Source organism: Apteryx mantelli, chromosome 15 (assembly GCF_036417845.1).
Source record: "Apteryx mantelli isolate bAptMan1 chromosome 15, bAptMan1.hap1, whole genome shotgun sequence".
NCBI classification, from domain to species: domain Eukaryota; kingdom Metazoa; phylum Chordata; class Aves; order Apterygiformes; family Apterygidae; genus Apteryx; species Apteryx mantelli.
In genome coordinates, this window is record NC_089992.1 from 22,187,082 (window position 1) to 22,213,616 (window position 26,535).

The window sequence follows — 26,535 nt, forward strand, 5'->3', positions numbered from 1 at the left end:
GTTACGTAAACAGGGCTTCTTTTTGCATTCCCTGGCACAGGCAGAATCTCATTTTCTAGTCATGAGCAAACATTTTACAGTCTTCACCAAAACTGCCACCGAAGCAAATAAGAGGTTTGCTTGACAAACAGCAGCGAATTGCAATGGAAAGAGAGAGGCAAGTCGCTTTGTGCATACTGTGCACAACAACTGTGTACATTAAATACATTTAAAAATGTCTTTAAACATTCTTTGGTTCCTTTCAGAATTATTTTCTGTGTATGCTCAATATTAGGGATTAGATTTTAACCTGGGTAAAAAGTTAAAATGCCATTGAAGCCAGCAAAGAAATGGCAATTAATACCACATGAGGAGCTTCCATATTTTAAAATAACGCCTTTTTTAGAAGCCTGAAAGAACAGTGTGTGGACTTGGCATCTGAGGTATAAATATACTCTTAACTAGAAATCAAATTAATAATGTTGATCCTTGTAAATATACTTATGCTTTACTATTTACAGCAATTCATTACCAGATGGCACATATTTTTAATACTAAATTTCAAAATTTTAAACTATTATGCAATTATTTTAGTATTAAAAGGATAAAAAGTAGTAGCACTCAGAAGTTTGATGTTACGCTAGGACTTTTAGTAAATATTTAGTTCTTGTGCCCTCTCTCCCAAATCCGTGTAGCCTACCCTTGGACTAGCTGTAAAGCATTAGGAAAAGAAGTTTGACTAACATTGCTGTATCAACAAGATTAACTTTCAGGTGACTGATCTGGAGTTCTAGCAGCATTAGAATCCCCCAAATGTACCTTTTTTTTTTTTAATAGCAGACTATTTATGAAAACTGCATTTATTCAACTGAAAATAGTTAATAAAATGTATGGAAAACATGAGGCATGCACAAAATCTGATAAATAAAGCACAGAATATAAATTTTCTCAAAGGGAACGAAAATGCTTTAAATCCTTACTCAAAACAGTATTCTTAATGACCTCAGTGGCTTACTGTCAAAAACAGAGATTGCAAGATTAGAGCCATAACATATGTTCTGTGTATTTTCTGCATAAAATATATACACTTCAGTTCTCTCTGTAAATCTGTTGTACACAGTATACAACTGTACATTTATATGTAAACAGATGAATACACAAATTTCAGATATGCCTCATGTGAAGTAGTTTTTTAAAAATAAATATTTTAAGAATCGTCCTGTGAAGGCAGGATCTACATCAAACCTTACCAGCACGTCCAGTAACTTTAATGAAAACAGGATTCTGCGCGGGATAGCGAGAACCTGAACTACTCAGTAACCTTCCAGCGTTATAAGATGTTTCAAGTACAGATATAATCTGTGGTTTCAAAAGAACGGCATCGTATCTTAGAGCACTTCAGTGGTGTTTCCTTGTTTTACTTAAGGCAAACGATTTCCATATACAGGGTGAAGGCGAGAGAAAGCGGGGCAGTCGTAGTGCAGGAATAGCTACCTGAATGAAGGTGGCGAGTAAAACACAGCTCATCTCCTGCTCCAGGATGAGCTTGTTCTGCGGGTTATTGTAACAAGCCGCTATGAGCGAAGGGAAGAGCACTTTGATTAAACGAGGATCGCTGAAATACTGGAAAGGCAACTGGCACAGTTTCTGCAGCACTGTGGGGTGACGGCCCGACTGCACAATTATCTGAAAATGCAAACGTAACACAATTAAAACATGTGATCAATCTATCTGTTCTCTTCCTGTTAACTACCGAGAGTGCTGAAGTCACACTAAAAAAATGAGCCTGGCTGAGAATAAAACACTTCATAAATACTAAAAATAAAGCCGAGAACATTAAGTCCTTAAAACTTCAGGTTTAGTGTGCAAGTATTATTTTTACTGCAGAGGAACACAACAAATAGAAGGCTGCGAAACTTCTTTTCCCTGTATCACAAAAGACAATAAATGACTGAGAAGTGGATTAATCTGAGGACTGCAATAAAAGAGATCATTTAATCCTTCCATTTAAAAGACAAAGCATTACAGAAAAAGGGACTATGATAATTTACAGATACCAAACAAAGACCCAACCCCATGCCATTTAAACATAACAAGAATGTCATAAAAAAATTAAGAAAGAGATCACCCAGACTGTAAAAACCCTCACGACGCATGATCATCCTTTACTAGGCAGCTCTCTAGCAATGAGAGGAGCCTGTGTTTCACCGGGGATGTCTGCTACGCACTTGCGGGCACCGAAAAGAAAAGGTGATTGTAAGGCGCCCAGCAAGGAGCTGCAGTAAGCGGAGACTCCGAAAGATCCTCCCATCTGTATTTCTTATCTCAGTTTCTATCAGTGCCATTGACTCTAAAAGGAGAATTGTTTAGATAAATGGGACTGTTGTCATGAAGCAGGCTAAGTTTACAACTGTGGACGTCTGAAGAAGCAAGGCAATGCTATTACTGGTCTCCTTGCAAAGGCACTTTTTTGATTTACTCGATATTCTTACAAAGTCTTCACGATAAACTAAAAAAATGCCCAAATCAGATCTGTTCCAAGTAACCTCGATTATACAATTATAATATGAAAGAGCTGTTTGACCCAAAGTTGGCTTTTTGGTATAGGAGGAAGCTCCTATAAGGTTAGGAGCACTGTAAAACTTAAGGTCATGACTGTAAATTGTACTTGGAAAAACACAATTTTACAGGTACACACCCAGACAAGACTGCATTCAAATTAAAACCAGAAGGACAGAAAGAAGCAGTCGAGACCACAGGAACATAAATTACAGGGATTTACAAGTTTTCAAAGCACTTTTAACAATACGTTAAGAACACACTCTCAGTCGATAATGCAGTTCAGTTTAAAAACAAGATCAACAAAGTAATACTTTGCATTTTTTAGTTCACTAGCCAGAAAGACATTGAAAACTTTTCAGAATACTAGTCGAAATGCCTTAATGCCCTTAAAGCCAGAAGGAATTTTTAAAAGACAGCCAAATATGTGACAATTACGCATACGTTCAGACATTGTTCTTTTGAGAAAAATATCTACTTCATCAATAAAGCATTTGGATAGTTCTGAATTTAATTATCAGCTACAATTCTGTAAGGAAATGGTTGCTGATTGATATTAAATGCTTTCCTGATTATAGTTATTATACAATTCTAGATTTTTCTGATAAATTCTATAATCAGAAAAGCATTTAATATCAATCAGCACTGTACTAAAATAACTGTAATCGATATTTCTGATTCAGGAGAACACAACAGAACTCGTGGTTTCTTTTTAAAAGCTACTGCACTTGATGAACAGACACATGAAGAGCAGTTTCTAGAATACTTCATTTTTCCTTCACTGAAAATAACTTCCTCTACCTGCTCTAGCAATGCCGTGGATAATTAGGGAACTCTTCTCACACTAACATCGTATATAGCCAGACACCATTCATGGAATCACTATTTCATTATATTTTTCTTTTCAACTTCAGGGCTGAGTTACTATCATAGCGTCAACATTAAGGATAGGAAACTTATGTACGAGAGCTGCTGATTGTCTGGTATTTATCACATGTGGAATCAATTTTAATGATTTCAGCTCATTGTACCAATATGGCTACTAAACCTGATACACTACATTAGGTACTTTGAAAAAAATCATGAACTAATTCTTCCCTCATTGGAAACACCCCCCCCGCCCCGGGCAAATAAACCTCTAGCAGAGTTCATATTTGTTGTCAACTGGGGGAGAAAATGAAGTCCAGCACGTGACTTAGCAGGTGAGCAATAAAGAAAACATGAAAACCTTGTCTATGACTTCTCCTTTATGATGGAAAAACACTTCTCTTGGCTTTAAAAACAAAAACAAAACAAAACAAAAAAACCCAGCAGACATTTCTCTCTTTTCTGAATGCTCATGGTGCATTTTACATGCCTAGAATACTCATCTTATAAAAAGCTCTAATATGAGCTCGAAACTCCTTACTGAAATACAGTGAGGAAAGGCTGCTTTTCCTCCTGCCACATGCTGGAACCCAGACACATCTACCTGGAATGAGCTTTTCTTGCTGCTCTCTCTCCAGCCTCAGATAATGCTTGTCAAACGTAACAAGATCCTAATTAAATCATTGCATTTCTGTGCAGTCAAGCACTTAAGCACCTGCTTAACTTTAGATATGTGCCTAGGTCCCATTAATGTCCATTTGTGTTTATTTGTTTTTGTGACTTGAGACTTCTCTATTAAAGTAGTAGAAGCTTAATTTCTTTTATACAGAGCAGGCAACTCCTACTATTGTTTTCTATATGTTATTAAAAAAAATTTGCTCATTGTCAAAAATTAAGACATTCATCCAGCTTTACTGTTTTTGCCTTGATAGCTGGGCTTAGCTCGGATGAATCCCACAGAAGAGGCACCTGCTTACCTGCATTATTTTTGGCCCAATACAATAGACATTAGGAGACTAACTCTATAAACACACAACCTACTCATCTTCTCAAAGACAAGAGTGAGAAGCTACTTTGAGAAGATGAGTAGGTGCGCCATGACTACAGCACACACGAATACAAGACACAAATACGGTTCTGACATGCTATTTCATGACTAAGTGCTTGCTCCTTACTGCTATCTGCCAAGTTGAAAACCTCGCGACTGTGGTCCCAGATACGTTTCCAAGGTGGAGACCTGCTACACAACCTGGCGCTGTGGTTAAGGTAAGCGCGTGAGAAAGCGCCGGCCAACGGCACAGCCTGCTCTCAGGGTGAAAGCTTGCTACAAATGAGAAGCTGCGGCGATCTTAAATCCTTTACTGCACTGAACCGCAGCAACCGCCTTGCCATATAAGTGGAAGGTTAGCACTTGACTAGAGTAAAACAGTACAAAATTAAAATGGTAATACAGAGTATTTCCTAAGGAATATAATATAGTGGCTATTGCACTGTCTTTCACAAAGTTGACAAGAAATCAACATCTGCTGAAACTGAGACATAGGTAAGGCTGCACAGTGTTTGCCGTGTCTTTTTCTGTTCAATTCTAACCTTGGGTAAAAGACATCTTTAGGAATACTGTTTTCCATGCTTGGTCTCTGCCTGAATTTTCAGCTTCCCTGTGTTACGGCTGCTAAGTCTATTGAACGAGCGCAAGCTGCTCGCCCGACACTATGACTGATGTGATGACCTGTGGGAACTCTTTACTGAGCAACACCTTCCAAGGCTGCCCATCAGCGGTGACCTGTCACTCCACCAGCTCATAGCCTCTGCAGGTCCCGCTGCCTCGTTCCACCTGCCGCAGCCGGAGGGTGAGGCATTCCTTCCGCCCGCCGGGCAAGCCTTGCTCTGCTCAGCACTTTGGGAAGTGCGCTCACGCACCCTCCAGGGTGAGGGCCAGCCCCATCCATTGCACTGATATTTCTGAAGCTGAAACAGCTTGAGTCCTGATTTCCAAAGTCTCTAGATGGAATCCATTTATTCCTTTGCAAATTTATTTGGGCCAATATTCACTACATAAGACTCTGCTTACTGGTTTGCTGCAATTTTTCTAGCTGTGAAAGGCTGAAGCAGTATAAAAGTCAGTCTTTCAAAACAGGCTACAATGACAAAAGCCAGCAATATGCCACCCAGCACTTGAGCAATAAAAAAAGACAATCAGTCAAGAAAAATTAAAAGCTCCTCGTGGTACGGAACAGCAATAAAGCTGCGAGGGGAACTCATCATTTGGCTTCCGCTGTCGCACAGGGAGGTTTCTGGCTACGGATTTGGGGTGGCTGCCGGGAGGACACCCCAGCCTGGCGTGCCTGCAGTTCGACCCTGGCAGACGGCTCTGCAGCCCCTCGCCCCCGTGCCTCCTGCCTCCAAGGACGTCTTCAGACAGCTGAAGGCCTTCGCTGGGCAGCTAGCGACCACGAGGGCCTAAACAGCTTAAAGAGGTTTTTCCTCGGGGTAGCAAAGGGACTTCGCAGCTCTCTCCCTTTTCCTGTGAAGATCCAGGGAGCCAGAAGAGCTTTCCGAGGATCCGGCAGGGATGGGAGAGCCTGTCTGAGGGGCCGCTCATCCCCAGGCCCAGCGGCATCGGCAGGCACACGAGGGCACCTTCGCATGAGCGCTATGGGGAGAAAGGTGCTTTGCTTTGGGGAACACCTCGCAATCTTGCTTAAATACTCTCTATGAATCATGCAACATATTTGTCTGATTTAATCTGCCTCTATATTCCTTTTGTCATGAACAAAAACTGCAGTTACTTGTAAATGCATAGGTATGAACTTGTGCCAAAGCAGCCAAATAAAATCTTCGTAACTAATAGCATTTGGCTCTTTTGAATGACACGGATCAGCGATTACCCGTCAAATCAGAAGTCAAATCTTACCAAGTCAATGTTTAATTTTACAACAAAAATTACAGTAAGAATCCCCTAGTCTGCAACCATATCTTTATAATGTAGTAACAGATTTTATAAACATCCTGTAAGTGATAAACAAAAATTTCACTGAGAAAACTAAAATTTCAGTCAGAAATCTGAGGAATAAATGTAAAATATTGAACAAATATTAGACAAATCTAAGTTGGAACTTGTGATTCATATATTACTTAAGACTTATTATATCCTAATTAGACACATAAGCGGAGATGCATGCTACTAAATTTTCAAGGACTAGTAGCTCAATCAAATCGCCTTGTGAAAATTCACATTTTTAACCTAAATAGCAGTATTTTGGTGACAACCCACATTTCTGTTTCCAAGTTGTAATTGCAAACGTTTTATATATGTCAAGAGTTTAAAAAAGAGAAACTAAATGAATTTAAAATTTTGCCAGCAACTTTCCAGAGATTTAAAGAAGATTAAGATCACAGATTTTTTTTTAATGGTCTAAGCACACGCATTAAATATTGCCAGATATTTTATTACAAGTAACAAAAAAGTGTTTGAGTCTTAGATCATGATCTTTTTTGCTCTTTGTGTACTACAGAAGGTTAGTCCAGGATTACTGGAGAGTGGAAGTGCTGATTTTTAAAGTAATATTTAGCTTAGTTCTACTGATGGATTTAGGTTTCCGTATTTCACTTGGACATTTGCAGCTCTGGAAAGGCATCATTCATGTCAGTTATTTCTGCCCATACACAACGTAAAAACACTGGAATTATCTTTCAAAGAGGCTAATTCATTTTCTACTCAGGAGGAACAGAAAGCCAGCAGAAAGCTTTTTGTCTATGCAAAGGCAAAACAAAGGACTAAAAAGCGAGTATTCGATTGATTCAAAAAGCCAGTTCTCAGCCAGCCAGACTGGGTCAGACTGGAGAATCATAGTGTTACGGATCAACTATGATGATGACGATTTATTGAGTACTGCCATTACACCTGGAAAGCCACGCGACAGGGGAAGCACAGGGAAGCTTGTCTGTTAATTATATTTGCAGTTCTATTTAATTATTTCTTTTAAGGCTCCCCCGCCCCTGCAAAATAATAATAAAAAAATCTGGTCATCGGGTTAGAGGTTAAAAACGAAGTGGTTTAAACCTGACAAGAAGCTGTTCTCCTCCAGAGGCCTAGAGAGCGAACGGGTTACCAAGGCCTGAGTACAAGCCCACAACAGCGTATGCTTTTAGTTAGCCAAGCAGCTGCCCGACGCACCAGAGGGATTCGCTAGACAAGACGGTCCATCTCCTATGACACACTCACCACATCCATTTCTGTGCGGCAAGCGACGTTGCCAACGATAATCCAATTTTCCAGTGTCCTCCAAGCTCAGGGCTTGGGGACACTGCCCATGCCGGCCGCTGGAGCCACGACTGGGCACGCAGGGAGCCCTTCGTGACGGACTGCTCCGAAACAGGGATGTGTACTTTATTATCATCCATTTTGTTCCATTCTTGGGAGACTTGCTGAAGACTTTTCACAAACATAATGGGAGGACATGATTTAAGCATTGCCAAATGCTAACAAAAGTGCCCAAGCGCAGTGTAACTCAGCTTGAGTTTCAGCTTTCATTCTGGGGTGCTTGCCCACAATTTCCTTACGCAGAGATTTCCCAGGCAAATTCACTTTGGACTGAAATCTTTGCTCACCTCAGAACACAGATCAGACACTTAAGAAAAGCTGAAACATTAAACCTAATTTAGTCCTTTCAGAAGAGTTTGTCTGAAAATAAAAGTATTCTCTTCTTTCTCTCCAGCATATTCAAACTGCAGTCTCAGTCTGGGATAATCAAAAATGGTGATTCTAAACTTCACTTCTTGTTTTATACTCATTATTAGTGGTTTTGCAAAGGCTTCCTTGTGGTTAAGCTGACACTTCACTGCAGTCACCAGCAACACTTTTTACACAAAGGCGACTGGGTGGGCTTGCCACATGGCAACATGAGTGTTGTTAGCTGTTATCTTGACCATGCTATTTCCTTATTATTTCTATTCCTCTTGCTAAATTATGTTTTACCATTGTATCATTGTTTACACTGTTAAAACGTGCACCATAAAAATGCACAAACTTCGGGAGCAAACACACTGCTGCGTTAATGGCAGCGCTACAGCTGGCAGACACTAGCCCAAGTCCGACTCCCGACGTGGAGACGATGGGCAGTAGCTCGCCGTTGCCAGCTGAGCACCTGGAAGCGAGTGGGTGCTGCTAGGCCTCCCAGCAGCAGCCGGATGCCGGCTTGGCAACGCGGCTGCAGGAATCCAACGCGACTTGCTGGCGCTTTCTGTGGGCTATGGGTTTATTCCATCCGCAGAAAAAAAGGAAAAATTGGTTCTTGCTGTTTTAAGGCAGCAGAGAAAGGAGAAGGACTGCCAAGGAGAGAACCGAAATCTGTAGCTACAAAAAACCCCAAATGCCAAGTTTTTAATAAAACTTTACTGCACACGTAAGTGCGCTGCTCTTGCGCGACTCTTTGTAGGACACCGGTGTGTGTTCTCGAACCAGGCTGGCAGGGTTCAGTAATCTGACCAAGTGTTAGAAGTTGTAGCTCTCTTATCAAGTGAAAAGACACAATTATTTTAACATGTGAAGTGGAAACACAGGAAAACGGTCTAATTCAGCAGCTGCATCATAAATTTGGAAAGTTTTAAACCTCCTGAAGCTAAACCTTCCTCAGTTCTTGGAGAGGAAAAAAGCGCTAATGAAATGATATATTCCATAGCTACTTTGTAACAAATACAGTGATTATCACTGTGAGATGAATTAACTTTCTAGAAACACAGCTTTCTCAACAAAATTTAATTTCTTATGAAGAGAACCATTAAAACTGTCTCTTCTTTACTGTGTTCTTCCACCATAACTTCTTTCATGTTCAGATGCCACTTTCTTAGAAGACTCACCCTAAAAAGCTAACGGGTCTCAAAGGGGCACCCCTGGCCATTTCCGCAATCTTGCCTGACTCTTGTTCCAAACTTGAGCATGTCCATTATAAACATTTGGATCTTAAAATCGTACTCTTGGTATGGGAACTATTAATGCTCCTTTTCTATTTATTTATCATTTATATAAATGTCAATTCTGATTTGTACAAACAGCTAATAACTTGACTGAACAGGAACTGAAATGCTGTGCAGCTATTCTCGGTAACTAGGGAGCCTTCCATCAAACAGTTAAATGCTTTTGTTTGATGTAGGGTTATTTATAACTTTGTAAAAGAAATAACTCTTTATATTAGTAGTCCACAGTTTCTCTTCAAAGTTAGATCTGCATTATTTCTTTGCTTCTATATAAACAAAACCCATACGGCTAGTATTTAATCAGCAGAATATGTCACCACTTAGACTCTTCTTCTGTTTTAAGGTCAAGCTCTTTTCTTTCCATTTTGCAAACTCCACTATTGGCAAGACTCTGAGCAAAGAATGTTTTAAATTCTTCCCAACATTTATCAGGAATCAGAACACCATTTCCATGCAGAAAATTTTCCAGAATGGTACATTCAAATTTAAAACCAATAATTTGTCTATTTGAAAAATTCCAATATTTATTTTCTTAAAATGACTGGTAAGCTTTCAGAAAGAAGTTAGACAGATAACAGAGTTCAGAAATAACATTAGTCTTCCTATAAACCACATTAAAGCTAATTCTAAAAGGATAATACTCGTATAGTTTAAGGACACAGATTTGATGGTGCTACATCATAATGGTGCTGCATGCATAATTCAAAGAAAAAATTATCTGAGCACTTTTTTATAATCATCCTAAGCCCTTTTATCTTTTAGGATAGGACAATGATAAATACACACAGTGATGTATTTAAAAATGTAAAAAACATCTATCAAAGATGATGCTAACAGGAAATCTAGCTAAGCAAGCTCTTTCCATAAAACACTTGAAAAAATGCCACCCAAAAAGATAACTGGCAAGTCAGTCACCTTAGTTAAAAGATAACAAATAGGGTATATATAAATTAAATGCAGCTATAAGTAAATAATGTTAAACAGATATTGTAAAGGATGAGCTCCATTACAACATGATAAGGTAGAAGAATAGAAACAATGATAATATGCCTTGAGGCTATTTGTGAATTTAACATATGCCTAGCCTACAGGATAAACCAGTAACCTAATCCCTGAACCAGCAAAACTTAGTAAAGGCTTAACTTTAAACATGTGAATATCTGAGGTTGCTCCCATGCTTAATGTTAAGCACATAAGTACCTTGTTAAACTGAGGTATAACATTACTTTCTAGAAAAAGGTAAGCTTTGCATAGTTTCCAAAATAATGTAACAGTAGGTTTGTGTGTTAGACAAATTATTTAACCAGAGGAGAATATTATTATACATCAAACACATGTATTGAGAAATACACATATTCTGTAAATTCAAATAAAACATTATCATGCATGTCTCAGATCCCTAGGTATTATTCCAAACATTGAAATGATCAGAATTGGGCTGCTTAGTCCTGCATTATTTTTGAAGAATCACCTTCACATTTAGGTAAGATCTTCAACTTTGATATTTCCTATTTCCTTAAGATTGTATCATCTTTTACATGTATCCGTACATCTACCTTTGCATTGACAGTGGACTCCAGCTCTGCCCAAGGCTACCAGAAGTTTGGTGCAAAGGGTATCCGATAAGATTTTGTACTTCAGAAGGATCAATTTAGGACCTAAATGTTCAGTTTTCTGACTTGGTAACAGCATTACGTCCTATGGTTATCAATTCGATGCACTTTTTGCACAGTGATTGCTTTTTCATGCTCTTGCACGACTGCAACAGATGCTCATGCATCTTTGAATTGGGATTCCTTCATCATCGCTTGCTTTATATGAAGACTATGGTATCCGATCATTGCAATCCACAGTTTGGCTGAAAACTAGAAATCCTACAGCTGACTCAAATGCAAGATGTAACCAGTGATTCTTTCTTTCAAATAAGTACCGAAGTGTTATCTGCTCATTTGGACACGGAAACCTTTAGGAGCAGTGGCTAGGATTTGCCTGGAGGGAGCACGCAGCAGGGCAGGGAGCTGAACCGGGGCAGCAGCAGGTTCGCAGGCTGCCGCTGGCACCGCCACTAAATCAACGCTAAGGAGGCACTGACATAACACTGCAGCAGCTAAGTATTTGCGTTACCTTTCTACCCGCTCCTGGAAATTTGCACCCTGGTTTGGCAAACAGAGCGTGATAAATAAAACATACGGTTTTCTAAAACTTAACCTGCATATGGATTTCTAATTAGTGAAACAATAATTCATGATCCTACGCTTCACTTCCTGCATTAAAATTAAAGCCCTCTGAGGCTAAGACCCGAATGTCTCATCTTTGATTTCTATTCAGGAGGCCTAAATTCTCCGTTGCCCCTGGAAATGACTGGAAAAACGAGATAATCAGAAAGTTTCTAAAATTCTGCGAGTGTTAACGCCTGCTGCTGGAACGAATCGCAGTGCACAGCCTCGTGCCTCCGCAGCGATGGCACGGCAGCGATGGCACGGCAGCGTAGGCCCTGCCACCACTGCACCCGAAATTTCACTGTTGAACATAACAGAGAATTTGTACTGTAAGTGATTATTTGGAAATAAATTCTTACAGGCATCTGACAAATGTTTAAGGCACGTAATTCTCTAGGTCTCAAGGTAATAAAATCTTAATGCACCACTTGTAACTTTAAGCTGCCATTTTGGGCTTGATTCTCTACTCATTTACACAGGTAAAACTTAATGGATTTGAATGAAGAGAAGAAACAGGACCTTAGTCATCAGAAGTGCAAGCAGACTGCTGGAGGAGGTTTCTGCCAACGTCACTGAAAACATGCCTATTTTTTTCCTCACCTGACAGGTCAAAATGCCCAGGAGATGGGGGAAATGAAATGAAATATATGTATCATGTAAAAAAAAGGTGTAATGAAAATACCACAGTTTAAAATACAGAAAATCTTTTTGTCTCTCCCTGAGCAAACTCTCTTCAAAAGCAAGCATCTTCTGTCCCCCTCTTAAAACATACCTGCAACTGCCTTATACAGGCTGGGAATTTTTATTACATTTTGTTTTCTGGCTTCCACAATAAATGTGATGGGTTTGTGAAAATATCTGATCATCAACTGAACAGACTGCAAAACATCGAGCCATCAGATACGTTACTGAGCTGGCTGAGAAAAAGCTTACAACAGAAAGCAAAAAAATGTATTTTTCTGCCATGAAAAATATCCTGCCATTTACCCATAGCTAAGTGCAGTGCAAGACGAGCAAGTTTTTCCACAGTACTCACTTCCCAAGATTTAAGGCGCCGTAATTTTTTTCTCTTTTCTATTTTGGTATCGCTCGAGTCCAACGCTACCGCAACTAAACACGCCGAAATGGGGTTGGGAGGCTTCTGCGGGCCCGCGCGGCCCCCGCGCTCCGAGCCACTGTCCCGCGCAGCGACCCCGAGCAGGCGGCCGTCCTCGCCGCGGGGCCACCGGGCTCCGGCAGCGCTGAGCCGAGACGAGGGCCCAGCTCTGCAGCGGCGACGGCAGCAGCCCACATTAAATTATTCTTCTGTGTTTACAGGCTAAGCACAGCAAGACAACAGCAGGTAGCTAAGGGCATTAACTTCTCGCATTAACCCCTAGGCACTTCCCCGCCACCTCCTGCGAAAATCGGACCGCTGAAGGGAAACGCGCAGCCGTCCCAAGCGGAAACCACACGCCGCTGGTTCTCTGGAAATCTTCCCTCATATGAATTCCTCCCCCAAACAAGGAAAAAACAGGAGATCCGTTCTGGGACATCAGAAACGCAATCAAAACGCAAAGCGCGAGGTACGCCGCCCCACCTGCCGCCGCCGTGTTTCAGTCGCTTTGTCAAAGATCATTCAAAGGAAGGAAAAAAAAGAAGTCATCAGTCAGCCAGCACACTAACAGAGGTGTCGGACAAATCGCCTCCGAGGCGTCTAGCTGGGAATGCCATGGTTTTTGGAGGCTTTGGTTCACCTATGTGAATTTATGTCGCCTGACTGTGTAAGACTGATAAAGTATACGTGCAAGCGGTGTTTTAATTCACTCCATTTTAAGTTGCTGAGTTTAATCCTTGGTGGATTTTTTGTTCCCAAGTCGAAGGGCTCCTAAAGGGTAGGCAGCACCGTGACACCCGCCGCTCGCTGAAATCAGCTACTCCCTAAGATTTACCAGGCGTATTTTCGTTCAGCACGGAAGTTTAAAAGGTGCTTTTTGAAAGGTTTAAAGAACTCAGTGGACAAACTCAACATGAAATCTGCGCTCCTAAAAGTACCTCCTCCGAAAAGAAACTACCAAAATCAGAACAAAGCGATTTCAGTGACTATTTACTTACAAATATGGGCATTAAGTATGCAAAAATTAGGAATTCTTGAATGTTTACACTTGTGGTATATATTTTTTTTTAAGAATTCCACCTACCAAATCAAAATGGATCCAGTCATAGCATAGTCCCCAAAAGCAACATAAATAATGAAAATGTAATGATAGCCTCTACTAAAAACCTCTAAATAACCATTCGTTCAAGTCTCCTGTCTATTTCTGATTTTCACAATCATATTATCTCATTTTAAAAGTATTTCTTCTTTTTCTTGCTACACACTAGAGGAAACTGGCTACCTTTTGAAACTCAATACAAGCAAAGCACTGTCAAATGCACAGAATAACTTCTCTATACAAGCAAGGCAACTTTTAACCTAAAGTCTCTTTGTAAGTGCCCCTTATAACCTAAGGGCATTTGTAACCATATTTAGGATAATTGTCATATGCATATATATGCATATGTGATATATATGCATAAACTTTAAGTTAATAAAGTTATTCTGCTTAACATGGAATAAAGTGTACTGTTATTTTATGACAGAAATACTATCTGCCATGTGGAAAGAATGTAAAAAAAATCAGAAAATGAAACTAAGTCAGTCATTTAAAGCAAAGAAGAGGAAAAAGAAACTCAGGAGTATGAAACTTTTCTTGTGGACCATCTACTGTGTTTTCTTTGTGTTGGAAAAGAGTAATAAATTTCATGAACCTTTCAAAACTGTGACTTCCATACTACAGTTCAATTTTTTTAAACATTATATTTATTATACCTTGATTCTGCTGTGTGCCATTTGATATTTTTAAGACAGGAGAAATTCCACTCCCAGAATATCCTGTAATCTTATTGTTCCTTATTCCTTTAACTGGAGCAAGATGGCACACCTGAAACACGTTTTACAAAAATTTTTCCACAACTAGATATCACAGATAAATTTCTAGTGAGTGATACCATTAAACTTAACTCTATGTGCTTCTACTTTCAACATATGGATTATTAGACATGAACATTTAAATTTTTTATGAGTTGACAATAAAAATAAAGTACTTTTCTGTTGGCATGACTGTCTAGGGATAAAAGTGAGGAAAGGTTTGGAGGGACAGATAAATAAGCTTTTATTCATTCAAGCGATGCAACTGGAAGACAAACTTTTGTGGATGAAATTCCTTCTTCAAGGACGCATGGTTTATGCATCCAATTTTTTCCAATTATATTGGTTACTCCAATAAAAGTTCTTACTTCTATCTACAAACCCTAATTTTATAATGGAAATTTTAAAACTTGAACTACCTTTTCCCCTAGCTCTTTCACAGGGATTTTATGTTCTGCAATCTAGTAACAATATTTTTCAGTTTGACAACAGAGATTCTTATAGAGCTCTCTAAATACAATGAGTGTCAAAGACTGAAAGAACAAAAGCAATTTTTTTTTAAATACATGCCTAACAAGACATATGTACCATGCAACTTCTTCTGGGGCCTGTCATGCAAGATCCTGAGTCTGAGGATCTGAACTGTGAAGGCTTTTCACATGAAAAATGCATTCTAACTACAATGAACATGGAAAGATTTTTATTCCCAATACAGCAATGCTAAAGAAGCCAAATCATCTGTCATTCATGTTAATTTAATTATGAGACCACATTCAATTATCCAATATAATATGCAAATAAAGTGATAGTTGACAGCACATACTAATTATATTCATTATAATAATTAAACCAAAGCAGAAAGGGAATAAAAATGTAATGAAATAGAAGAATATTTTTAATTAACAACAACATTTTAATTAGAAACTGTAATCCTACAGTCTGATAAAGTATGATTGGCTTATTCAAAGACAGGACATTATTTTTATTACAGTTTTGTTTTACATGTCCATCCTTACTATCATGGGACCTGTTTTCTTACGTTAATAGATTAAATGGTGGTAGAAAAAAGTGAATCAGTTTCCTTGATCATACTTCATGCAGAGCAGATGCCTAATAAAGCCGAGTTACACTGCAGCATGATTACAGAACTCCCTGTCTTGTAAAATGCAAGCTGTCTAACTCTATAGTAAACAAAAGTTCACGTGCCGATACAAAACAGACAGTGTCGTTTAGTCTTGACTAATGGTGTTAAAGCATTTAAAATATTAAAAGAAACACTCTTTGCTTTCTGAAATTTTTAGGTTCATAAGTGATTTATTTCTTCAGTGACAGCAGCTGCCCTAAAAAAGCTCTATGACTGTTAAAACAAAATATGAAAAAAGGAAAGGAATATTACTAATATATTATATGTGGGCAGAGTCAGCAAAATCATAGCCTTTTTAAAATAAACAGAGCAAGCACTACCAAAACAGGGAGGAATGCATTCCTTCGGGATCCACTGTCCTCCTTGCTGCTCCGCAGGATCAGCTGGGGCCGGACCAAGGGCTGCGAGTGGGAAGCACTAACCGGGAGCCCGGCCACCGTCACTGCGCGCACGCGTGCGGGGACCCACCGCGCGGCCCCGCTCCTATCCCCAGCTCCAGGAGCTCTACTGAAATACGAACCTTGAAGCTATGAGAGAGAAAAGACCTTTCCCTTTTAATTTGCCACTCAACTAAGTGTAAGAGTTTTACAGATAGTGTAATAAAACCAGACAAACCTGTATTACATTAAATGATTGGTGTATGATGCTCCTGGTAGATTTTCTTCTCTGAATGTAAAATATTTAGGAAATTGCCCTTTTATTATTTTGACTGCACAGTGGTAATAATTCATTTAAATCACAGTACTACTTCAAAAGATCGATGTTGAAGTTGACAGACTGTAAAATTTCCTTTTCAAAAGTCTATCTATTCTCCAAACTGAGAACTGCAAAATTTTGAATAATTAATTCTTTACCCCAGTATTTCATTTTGGACATCTTATCTGTCCTCATGGGCAGACAAAGGAGTCACAAAAGGCACAGTGAAAGCTCTAAACAACTATTTGTTCTTTTTTTGAGAGTAGACAGGAATAAAAACTTAAAATTAATAATAAGGAATATAAATTTACAGAGGAAAAAACTTGCTACCAGGCTCTATGAATATTTGGTTTCATAGGTAGTCTGGTGTACCTATTTTTATTTTGCAGCTCTTTTCAGGAGTTCAAGTCTACTGTTGGAAAGCTTTCACTGTGAGACCAATTTTTTATTTTCAGTAGGACTCTGCAGATGATCAACAATGAAAGAAAAAAATTGGAAGCTCTGAACAAGTAATAAAAAAATTTAACCCTAAGTGAATGAATCGAAAGGGCTGCATTTTTCCAGAAAGGCACTATGTCAATATTGGAAGTCACAACACTAACGACACCTGAAAATAATGACCGTAAGCAAGTTTCATGGCCTGCCCTGTAGTAAAAGAAAAAATACTGTGTTTATAATCTTCCCAACATTTTGCAAGTACCTGACTGAGCGACACTGAAGTTTTGCAAAAGTTTAGTGTTGCTATTAGAAATAGCATGATCACCACTCCCCTAGGCGCACTGCCGTAGATCTGAAGACATGCAGGCGGACGTACAAGCTTCTACGCTGATCAGACCTCTCCATCACCTTTCGTTTGTTAGTTCTCATCAAGTATTGAAACACAGAACTGCTTTTTTAAACAAAAACCTAAACAGAAACGCCATTTTCTCCATTAAAAGCTTATACAATAGGAATGTGAGAAATCAAAAAAGAAGTTAAGTGTGCCACGACATCTCTTGAGATGGTGCCACCAAAGCAAGACATCATAAAAGGCTGTTTTTACTATCTAAAAAGTACTGACACACTGTGGTTGTTTTAACAAAGATCCAAGCTTGTCTTACAGAGCTGTGGAAGCTATCTTTTAATCTTGAAAATTAACTCAATTCAGGGGTAGATTAGTGATGGCACATGACCTCAATCACAAGGGCTCGTGCTGAAGGCTCCAAGCCATGCCGAACGCGCAGCCGGGCAGCGTGCCCGCAGACAGACGCAGGAGGCACGCGCTCAGCCCCCGGCCTGCCTGCACTCCCCATCGCCGTCTGCTTCCCTGGCACTGCGCCCGCTCGCCAGGCTCGGACCTGGCCCCGGGCACGAGCGCTAAACAGCGACAGGCGCTACGGGCTGCTAGAGCTGACATCTCTGGGAGGAAATCCCTCTCCTCTCCTATTCCTGGCACTTCTAGAGCTGCATGTCCTCCTTGCAATGAATCACATCTGTTTATACTTGTGTGCCAGAAAAGACATTTTTTAAACTGCAGAGAGAAGACAACATTGTTTGCTGGCACTTCTGGATGCCAGCAAGACCAGCACGGAGCAGCGGGGATCAGGAAATCGCAGCAATATTGCACGGATTTGCAAAATGAACATTTTAAAAAATATTGCCCACAGGCCGTCCTTGTTCCTGAGACTCTAGACCACAGTTTCTTCTTTAGGGGCCCAAGGCCCCCGGTGGCCTGTCCCCGGAGCCAGGCAGCCTCGAGATCCCGAACGGGATTTGGTTCCATGGGGCAGCAAGGCTGCAGCATCCTCCCTGAGGCTCTGGACAAAACCACAGAAACCTTACTATATATTATATAATTATATAATATTTCTGACAGCATTGTCAGCCTTAAGATACTATAATGTTCCAATTATAGTTGACAACTGTAGGATCATGGTAAGGCAGCTTTTGTTTAAGCCTTTGCTGACAAGTGTAAACATTTCTTTCTTGTGCTCTTCAGCCTAACTGAGGGGGCTAAGTCTCTTGTCCTGAACACCCTCTGCCCCACAAGATTTAACAAAAATCAGCACCGGCTGTTACAAATATGGAGAGATAACAAAACAAATAACATCACAAAATAGTCTATTGAATCATATCACAGATTAAGATAGTATAATGCAGTTTTTACACATCCAGAGTCAAGTCCACATATTCAAAAATACAGACCAAGTGCCAACTTCTGCCTTGACCTACCCCCTAAGAGGCTGTATGCAAGCTGAGGAAACTGGGAGTTTTAAGACTGAAGGATTTGAAACAGTTTTGACGTTTTGCATCTGGATAATTTTATAAGCTATTCTTTCCAGTATGAGAGGTCATAGAGTCCATTAACAAAAGTGGACAACAGTCAAGAAAGCTAGAGGGGGATTTCCACTGTTTGTTTGAGAGAATATGTGTTTTACTACCAAAGCTGTAAGTAAAAGGACAGCTTAAACTTAAATGAGCCCTCTGGGTACCCAGGGCGTTGGTGACATCGGCATCTGAGGACATGCCCTCACCGAACACTGCTACACAGTTTAAAAGCTACCTGAGCTGGCTTTAAAAGGGTTTGCTTGGCTACCACAGCCATCTAACCAAACTGTACTGAAGTTCACCTGGAATAAAAAATATCAGTTGCTAAGTCTATCTTGGTGATGATTAAGGCTAATTATGATCAACACAATGTCAGCATCATTGTCTGCATATAAATATAGAGTTTGCTTATGGCGATGTAAAACGTGTTTTCGCGTTAAGATGCAACTTCAGCTTGTATTTGGCAAATGCATGTATTTGTGTTCAAAAGGAACCCCACAGGCTTCAAAAACAATGTTGACTACATTTTTTGCAGCATCCATGACTAAGTACATTCATGATAACTTCTGATCCCATTTTCCATTTGCCTTACCTGATTATCCGTGTTGTTTACAGTAAAATAGCCCACACAGATAATGACTTCGTGTAGCAGTCCTTCACAGGTATGCTGGGAGCAGTACCACAGCAGGGAGCTGACGATGTGGCGGAACGCAAGGGACAGTCCTTCAGCACCCACAATAGACTGAAAAAAACCCAAACAGAAATTATAACCTAGCAGTATATTATAAGAATTAGATGAATCACACATACAGCAATCATACATACTTTTTTTTGGCAAGTGTTATGTTCGTTGTTACAATGACTTTTTTGGAGGAAGTCAGAATCAGCTCTCTTACTTCATTCAGTAACTTATTAGCACAAAATGGATTATAATATTAAAAGTCATGAAATGAAAATAAGTTCAAATTTTAGAAGAACACAAAAAATTGGATTCTGCTTAGATGACATTCAGTATAGCATTAGGCTGACCATTTCATTTGACATGCATAACGTTTCGGGAAAACTTATTGCTAAAAATACTTTTTAGCATTAAGCAAAAGAGAACAAATCATTTTTTGCAAAACAGCAAAATACATTTCTCATTAATACCCTGTATGTTCTGAATGGAGAAGATTAATAACAACTAATAACTTTTCAAACATTGAAAAAAGTTAGAAACATCCAAAAGAAGAGAACACTCAGCTGCAAGGCTTTTTGGGACATTTTTAAAAAGTAGGCAAATTGCTGTAATGTGGACATTCAGAATTAGATTTTATCTGTGCAGCCTACAGCCTCTATTTAATAAACATGTCAAACAGACAGAACGACACAAGGTCAAAGGGGAAAACTTTAGCATAAGGAAGGAGCATGACAGTCTACTAACTCTAATGAAACAGCAGTGCAGGCCTTGGAGAAAACCTCTTTCATTTCATTGTTTTCTTGATTTTATACCTTGCAGTCTGCATTAAGCACATATACCTATATCCCAAACACTAGTACAGTTTAGCTTTAGCGTACTCAAAATCTAGGCAGGAAAAGTACAAACCTTGGCAATTAAAACAGGTTCAGCTCTGGATACTTTCCATGTTGAAATGCAAGAATTCTGGTAAGTTAGGATACTTTCAAAATTTAACACACGCTACAGTGACCATTTACTGCTTTAGCTCATGTGAATGGCACGTTCCGAGGTCCAGCCCTTATTTAATCAGTGCTGTCCACACACTGCGACCCGGCACTCTGTGTTTAACCTTCCCTGATAACAACAGGTCAAAGGGCACCTGAGTTTGTGTATAAAAGTTAAACTAATTTTTCAAGGAAACTATGCTTCCTTTTTAGCCAGAATTAATATCAGTTCAGGCTCCTGTGTTGTTTCTCACTACCATCTTTCAATTGTTTAGACTGTCAAATTAAATGAAATATATACCCATGAGCCATCTGTGCTAATACAAACTCTAGAATATCAGACCTCTTCTGTTAATCAAAAAACCCCTATTCTATAGTCTTACTAATACAAGATAAAACTATTCCTTAGAGATCATAATCAGGCCATATATAAACCACATTTTTCCCTCCGCTTTCTGGTAGCCTGCTATAGTCCACAAGGTCAGGATGGATGGTAATCTGCCTCAGGTATATGTTGATTTTTTAACACTACAGAAACAAGTCATATTAATATGATGAAACAGGTAGCTGCTGGGGCTACATCAAAAACAATATTGTGTCTACAGTTGAGTAAGACAGTTAAACAGATGCTTCACTGAATGGAGACCTGTATCAATGAACTGAACTAATTCACACTGGTTAGTTGTCTGCTACACTTTATGCAATAATTATTATCTTACACAATTTTATGTAGAACAAACTCACATAGTTAGACCAGGGGATCTGGGATTTCATGTTGGTTGTAAATGCCCAGATATGATGGTAGTTGGTACAGCGATGATTACAGACAGCATAAGAGGAAGCTAACATGTTTTACAAATTTATAGTGGTTTCTTGAGATATTGTGGGAGAGCCCTTCAGCTGCGGCAGTTTTCAATAGTCTCCCTGCCTGGTCTGTAAGCTGCAACTATTCCAAGTCCAGTCTTACTCCTTGGTGTACATGTGTAATATCTGTATCAACAAATAAGCATCCAGTTCCAAAACCAAGGGCTGCTGAGCATGCTGTAGAAGAGTGCTACACTGAAACATTGGACTTACAGAAAGAAAAGTGAGTTAATTGTGCATGTTAAGAGTTATTTCATGTGCAACTCCAACAACTACATTGTTCCTGTGCCCCACGAACGCTGACTGGCCTCCATCCTGCAGCTGACTACATAGATGAGTGCTGCCACATGCAGATCGCTCACTGCTGTATCAGAGATACTAAACACCCTAAAAATCAAAGTCAAGAAATAGCAACTGAAGGAGACATACTACATTTTTTACTCATGCAAAGTTCTTGCTGACTTTAATGCATGTCAGATGGAGTCTGTGGTACAACTTATATACAAATTACACATTAAATGAAACAGAAACCTATTTTGATGAATTGTACAAGAATGATGTCGCTAAATAGTGTTTTGCAAAGCAATGCTTTTTGACAGGTGTTTTATATTAACAAAACAACAGCTTTGCCAATTTATCTGAGAAATATATTAGTATTTATATTTTCTTAGTAGGGCAAAATGATTCACTTACACTAAGAATTTCTTTCCACAAAAATATGTAAGAAGAAATGAAACTCTTATATTATAAAATCTTTTTGAAATTTTTGTGAATAAAAATGTGAAGAGTTAAATTTCCAAAGAGATTTTGTCAACAAAATTGTACTTGAATGAAAAATGTTGATATCAAGTGATTTTCAGCTTCAGTTGTGTAATCTTAAATGTAAGCGGCCACTGAAAGCACCAAAGAATGCAAATCATGGTTGTAATATAAATCCTTTCACAGTAGGAAAACTGCTTTTTGATATTGATGATGAATTTTTTTATATTTTGGGGACTTAATAAATATAAAAATTAGTAGGCTTAAAATGAGTGTTTTTCAATAGAAAAGGTAATAGAGCATATTCAGCATTTCATATATTCTGAATTTTCACCTTTTGGTTAAAAACCTCTTCCATTAGCCACAGTTACACAGTGGAAACAACAATAATTTGCAATTTTATGCATGAAAAAAACCAATCATCATTTAATCCATGAAAGTTCCCTAAACAAAGACCTTAAAAACGACAAAACTTAGCCCAAGAAAACATATGCAATGATTAAAATTTTCCCTCTGAACATGAGTTTTAAAAGAGCGGTTACCTGAAAAGCAGGCAGATCAAGAACAGCAAAACTATTGAAGAAACGTAAACTCTGAATGGCGACCTGGATGGTGCTCTCGGCGTAGCTGTCCTTGGGACTCGCCGTGTTTGGATCGGAAATGGTCCCATGGAAGAGGACGCAGTAGAGCATGTGCAAGACTCCCACCAGATCTGTAGACTGAAGAACGGCCGTTAGCCCTGTGGCATCCTGGCGCGTATTGTCAAATATGTTCCAAGATCTGTCAAAGAAACATTAAACCGTCTAAAGAGGATACGAGCATCCAGGGAGAATGCTTTGCATGGGGAGGTAGGATTTCTGATACGCCAAATGGGGGAAACCAAGCGAAAGAAAAGTTAAAAAGGAAAAAGCTGACGTCTAATGTGTCACGAAACCACAACAGTTCCACAAAATACTTTCCCTAATCTAAGCACCATCTTGTGCTCTCTTTAATTGCAGTGTAGCTGTATTTTAAATGTCTCTCTCCACACACACTTGATTCCCAAATGGGTTCATGATACCAGCGCGAGACCACACGGAAGTTCAACAGCTTTAAAGCCGGAGGCCTGGATGCACTTTTCGGGGCTCCGTGCAAGCCTTGCCTGCAGCTCAGCAGCCTCCACCCAACCTTCTCTCCTTAAGCAGTAGCTAGTGGAGGCGGGAGAAGGCCCGAGAGACCCCTCTTGCCCTCCGTGCCAGGCAGCAGGCACTGCAACAAATCGCCCACCTAAGCAGCAGAGGAGGTTACTACGACCAGATGATCTTAATCAAATAGTTCTGCAGGAATTTAAGAATGAAGGGGTTGAGCAGTTAACAAAAACATGCTATTTCTGATTTCGGTCAGATGCTATTATGGAAAACCGTACAGTAGCAAAGCATAAGTAAGTATGAAATGACTGAGGCAAAAGAGCACAGCTTGCGCAAACGGAAACCAGACTTCTTTGGGATCTTTGGGGGAGGCAAGTAAAGTAGTGGATATAGGAAAGGTTTTGATTGTCTGGGGTATTCGGGAGAACAGACAGACAGCTCAGGATGTTCCTTCTGTTCTCACATCGAAACTTTCAAAAGCATTTAACATAATCACTCAATGATTTGCACAGCTTCTGTTTTTTCACGTTATTAATAATCTAGAAAATGACACAAGACAGTCACTACTAGAGAAAATGTAAGGCTGTGACTACTCTAGAGGTGAACTAGGAAAGCTGAATGAACGTGTAGTAGGCTGGCAAATACAAAATAAAGTACACAAATCACTGAACAAATTTTACATCCTATGTGTTCTAATCCTAAGCCATCGTGTAAAGCACAGTGAGCATCCCTCACTGCTACGGACATGGCACTGCTCTCCTCACATCACTGCTTTGCGTTTCCAACACAAATCCTAGGTAGGACGACTAACACTGCTTTTTGTGATACAGACCCTTGTCTTCAGTGGTGCAAACTGAAACCATGAACTGAGCCACTACCAGCCTTTGGTTAACATCATCTGGTTCTGTCATTTTCTCATTTTCTAGCGAAGCAAAAAAAGGCAATAAGAAAGTACCATCTCACCCACCAATGACAGCATCAATGAGAATTTTTACTTGTAACAGAAAAACTTTCTTCCTTGGACAAAAGAGAAAAAGAGAGAAACAGGCAGAGTGGAACAACACACCTGCATCTTTCACATCCCAAAGAATACCCTGGTACCAATTTCAAATACAGTTTAAATATTTAAAGAGAACGGAAAACAACAGTTATATGCAATAGCATCTTCACAGTTATAACAGCAAACTTCAAAGCTAGTATCCTTACGCGTTATCTTGTGAATACAATTCTTTCGAAAGGTAACAGGAGCAGGCACTAAATACACCGATGATAGCTGGTGGCTTTAGAGCCGCAGGCTGGTGGGCAGGGCTGTGCGACACCCCCGCGCTCCCGGCTGTGCTCCCGCACCATCGCTCGGCAGCTGCGCGGGGACCGAGCTTCCACATCTGCCATGCGGAGGCTGATCCGCTGCAGGGGAAGGAGGTGAGACGCAGGAGGCTTAAGGACATTATTTTAGCTCTCAGGTTCTTAAGTACCTCTGCACCTGCTTGAGAGGCGGCGCGGGCTCTTCGCTCGGCTCTGTCTGCCCTGAGTGCAAGTAAAGAGCAACACAATAGTGTTTGGGCTGTGGACAATTTACAGTATGAGCATGTCGTCTGCTTTTATCACTCTTCTTTCACATCTTCACACTTAGAGAGCGGTTACTCAGATGAATCATTTTTGCTTTTTATCAGTTAAGGTCACATATGTAAGGAATGATTTTCTTCTGTAATTAGTGTTTACGGGTACCGTTTCTTTTAAAGTACTTCCTGTTTACAGCCTGTGATTAGCCAATGTTACTGAAACAAAGCTTTAGGTACGGCATCTGCTGCCACTACCTCAAGAACTACTTAATGTCCAGTCCTATTTCAGGGATAGCTATGCTATGCAGAATAACCACAAGACTGCGTAATTGCTTCATAGATCTTTGAAAGCAGAAATCGCATTTTCAGATACAGGACGAACAAATACAAGGTAAGGGTTTCCATTTTGCGACACCGCTGTTGCGTTACAGATGACTCCGCTCCTGTCACTCGCCGCCGGATTGCTTCCATTCCAGCGTGGCAAGTCGGAGGCCTGCCCGGAGCTGGAGACTAATGTGTCTGAGTTTATTGTACAGCTTCCAGCACGGGGGGCTGTTTAATACAGACTGCCTTGAAGAACCGGCTGGGACTCCCAAGAATCTTTTGAAGAAACCGTGCCGCAAACCTAGCTGTGGCAGCTTCACAAGGCTGTTGGTGTAGAGATCTTTCAAAATATATATAATGATATTTGAAAAACAAGTCAAAAGAAAAAAACACAATGATTACAATTATGATTTGATGCCATTTACCTACTGCAAAAAGAGAACCACAAACATGCAGCCTGTGGTTTGCAACATTCACAACAATCCTCACATCCACTCTGCAAAGAATAAAAGAAATGGAAAAAATGCTAGAGCTCTAACTTTGGAGGGGGGCTACGCTGCACAACAGTTTATGACATTACTTTCCTTTTCCTATGTCTGGACTCTGAGCACAAAATCTTCATTTTGAAGCTCTGCGGTCTTTAAGTGAGTGTGTTTAAAGGGAGTCGGCAGAGAGACGCTTCCTGAAACATCACCCCAACTTGCCAGCTTTGTGCAAGGCGGATTCCTGGCGCGTAGCTGCAGTCCCTGCTGAGCGCTCGCCCGGCTGCCAGCGAGGCACTCGCGCCGAGGGCCACGGCCGCGGGGCGAGCTAACAGCTCTCGGACCACCGCTGGGCACTTCTGCGACTTTGCTTCGTGTGTCTGTGGGCCCCTGAGCACTTAAAAAATAGGTTTTGATGCCCAGTTATTTATTCTGCAACATGCAGTGGCCAAAATATGCTAACTATACTTAACTACTCTCAAGTAACTACGATAGTTATTTCCATAGTCGCATGTGATAGCACAGCGCCTTCTGCCAACTAGTATTTCTTTATTTCAATTCTATCTTAGGTTTTTCAAAAGTATACAACAGAAAAACTATCAGTTGAAGAATAAATATTCATGATCAAATGATAAACCCAAATTAATTACTGTATACAATACCTCACAGCAATTTTTTGTGACTATATGCAATGAGAAGATTGACCAATTTTACCACAGGTTAAAGTTAGCTTACTTTCAGCTCTCACTCCATCATTACTTTTAAACAGTCCCATATGAAAAAGCTTATATAGCTGGATAAAATCCTTTTACTGTTTTGTGCTGCTCTGGAGCAGCGAATTAATCAAAATACATATAAAAAAGTCAAATGCAAAACTGACTTAAAATGCAAGCATTATTTTTTTCACAAAAAAGACTAGGAATTCTAAAGTTATGCCACAGGACAAAGCTGTTAAAAAAAAAAAAAAGTTATTCTGTCTGCTAGGTTTGGCTTGTAAAAAAACTACTGTGGAACTGAAGGAACTGTTAGAAATGTTTATTTTTGATTTTGCCTGTATT

The 26,535-nt window shown here is 39.8% G+C and overlaps 1 protein-coding gene across 4 annotated transcripts in view; it reads right to left on the bottom strand.

Moving 5' to 3' along the window:
- Positions 1-26,535, bottom strand: part of SCAPER (S-phase cyclin A associated protein in the ER) — a 197,943-nt gene that overhangs the window by 2,985 nt on the left and 168,423 nt on the right. For 2 of the 4 annotated variants that reach the window (XM_067305181.1, XM_067305183.1), the window contains exons 28-30: positions 22,525-22,762; positions 19,290-19,439; positions 1,474-1,665 (exon numbers count right to left, since the gene is read on the bottom strand). In XM_067305181.1, coding sequence (XP_067161282.1) covers positions 1,474-1,665; positions 19,290-19,439; positions 22,525-22,762 — 580 coding nt within the window. Of the gene's footprint in view, positions 1-1,473; positions 1,666-19,289; positions 19,440-22,524; positions 22,763-24,969; positions 25,336-26,535 lie in introns of those variants that run through there. The other 2 variants (XM_067305185.1, XM_067305184.1) reach the window with 2 other exon arrangements.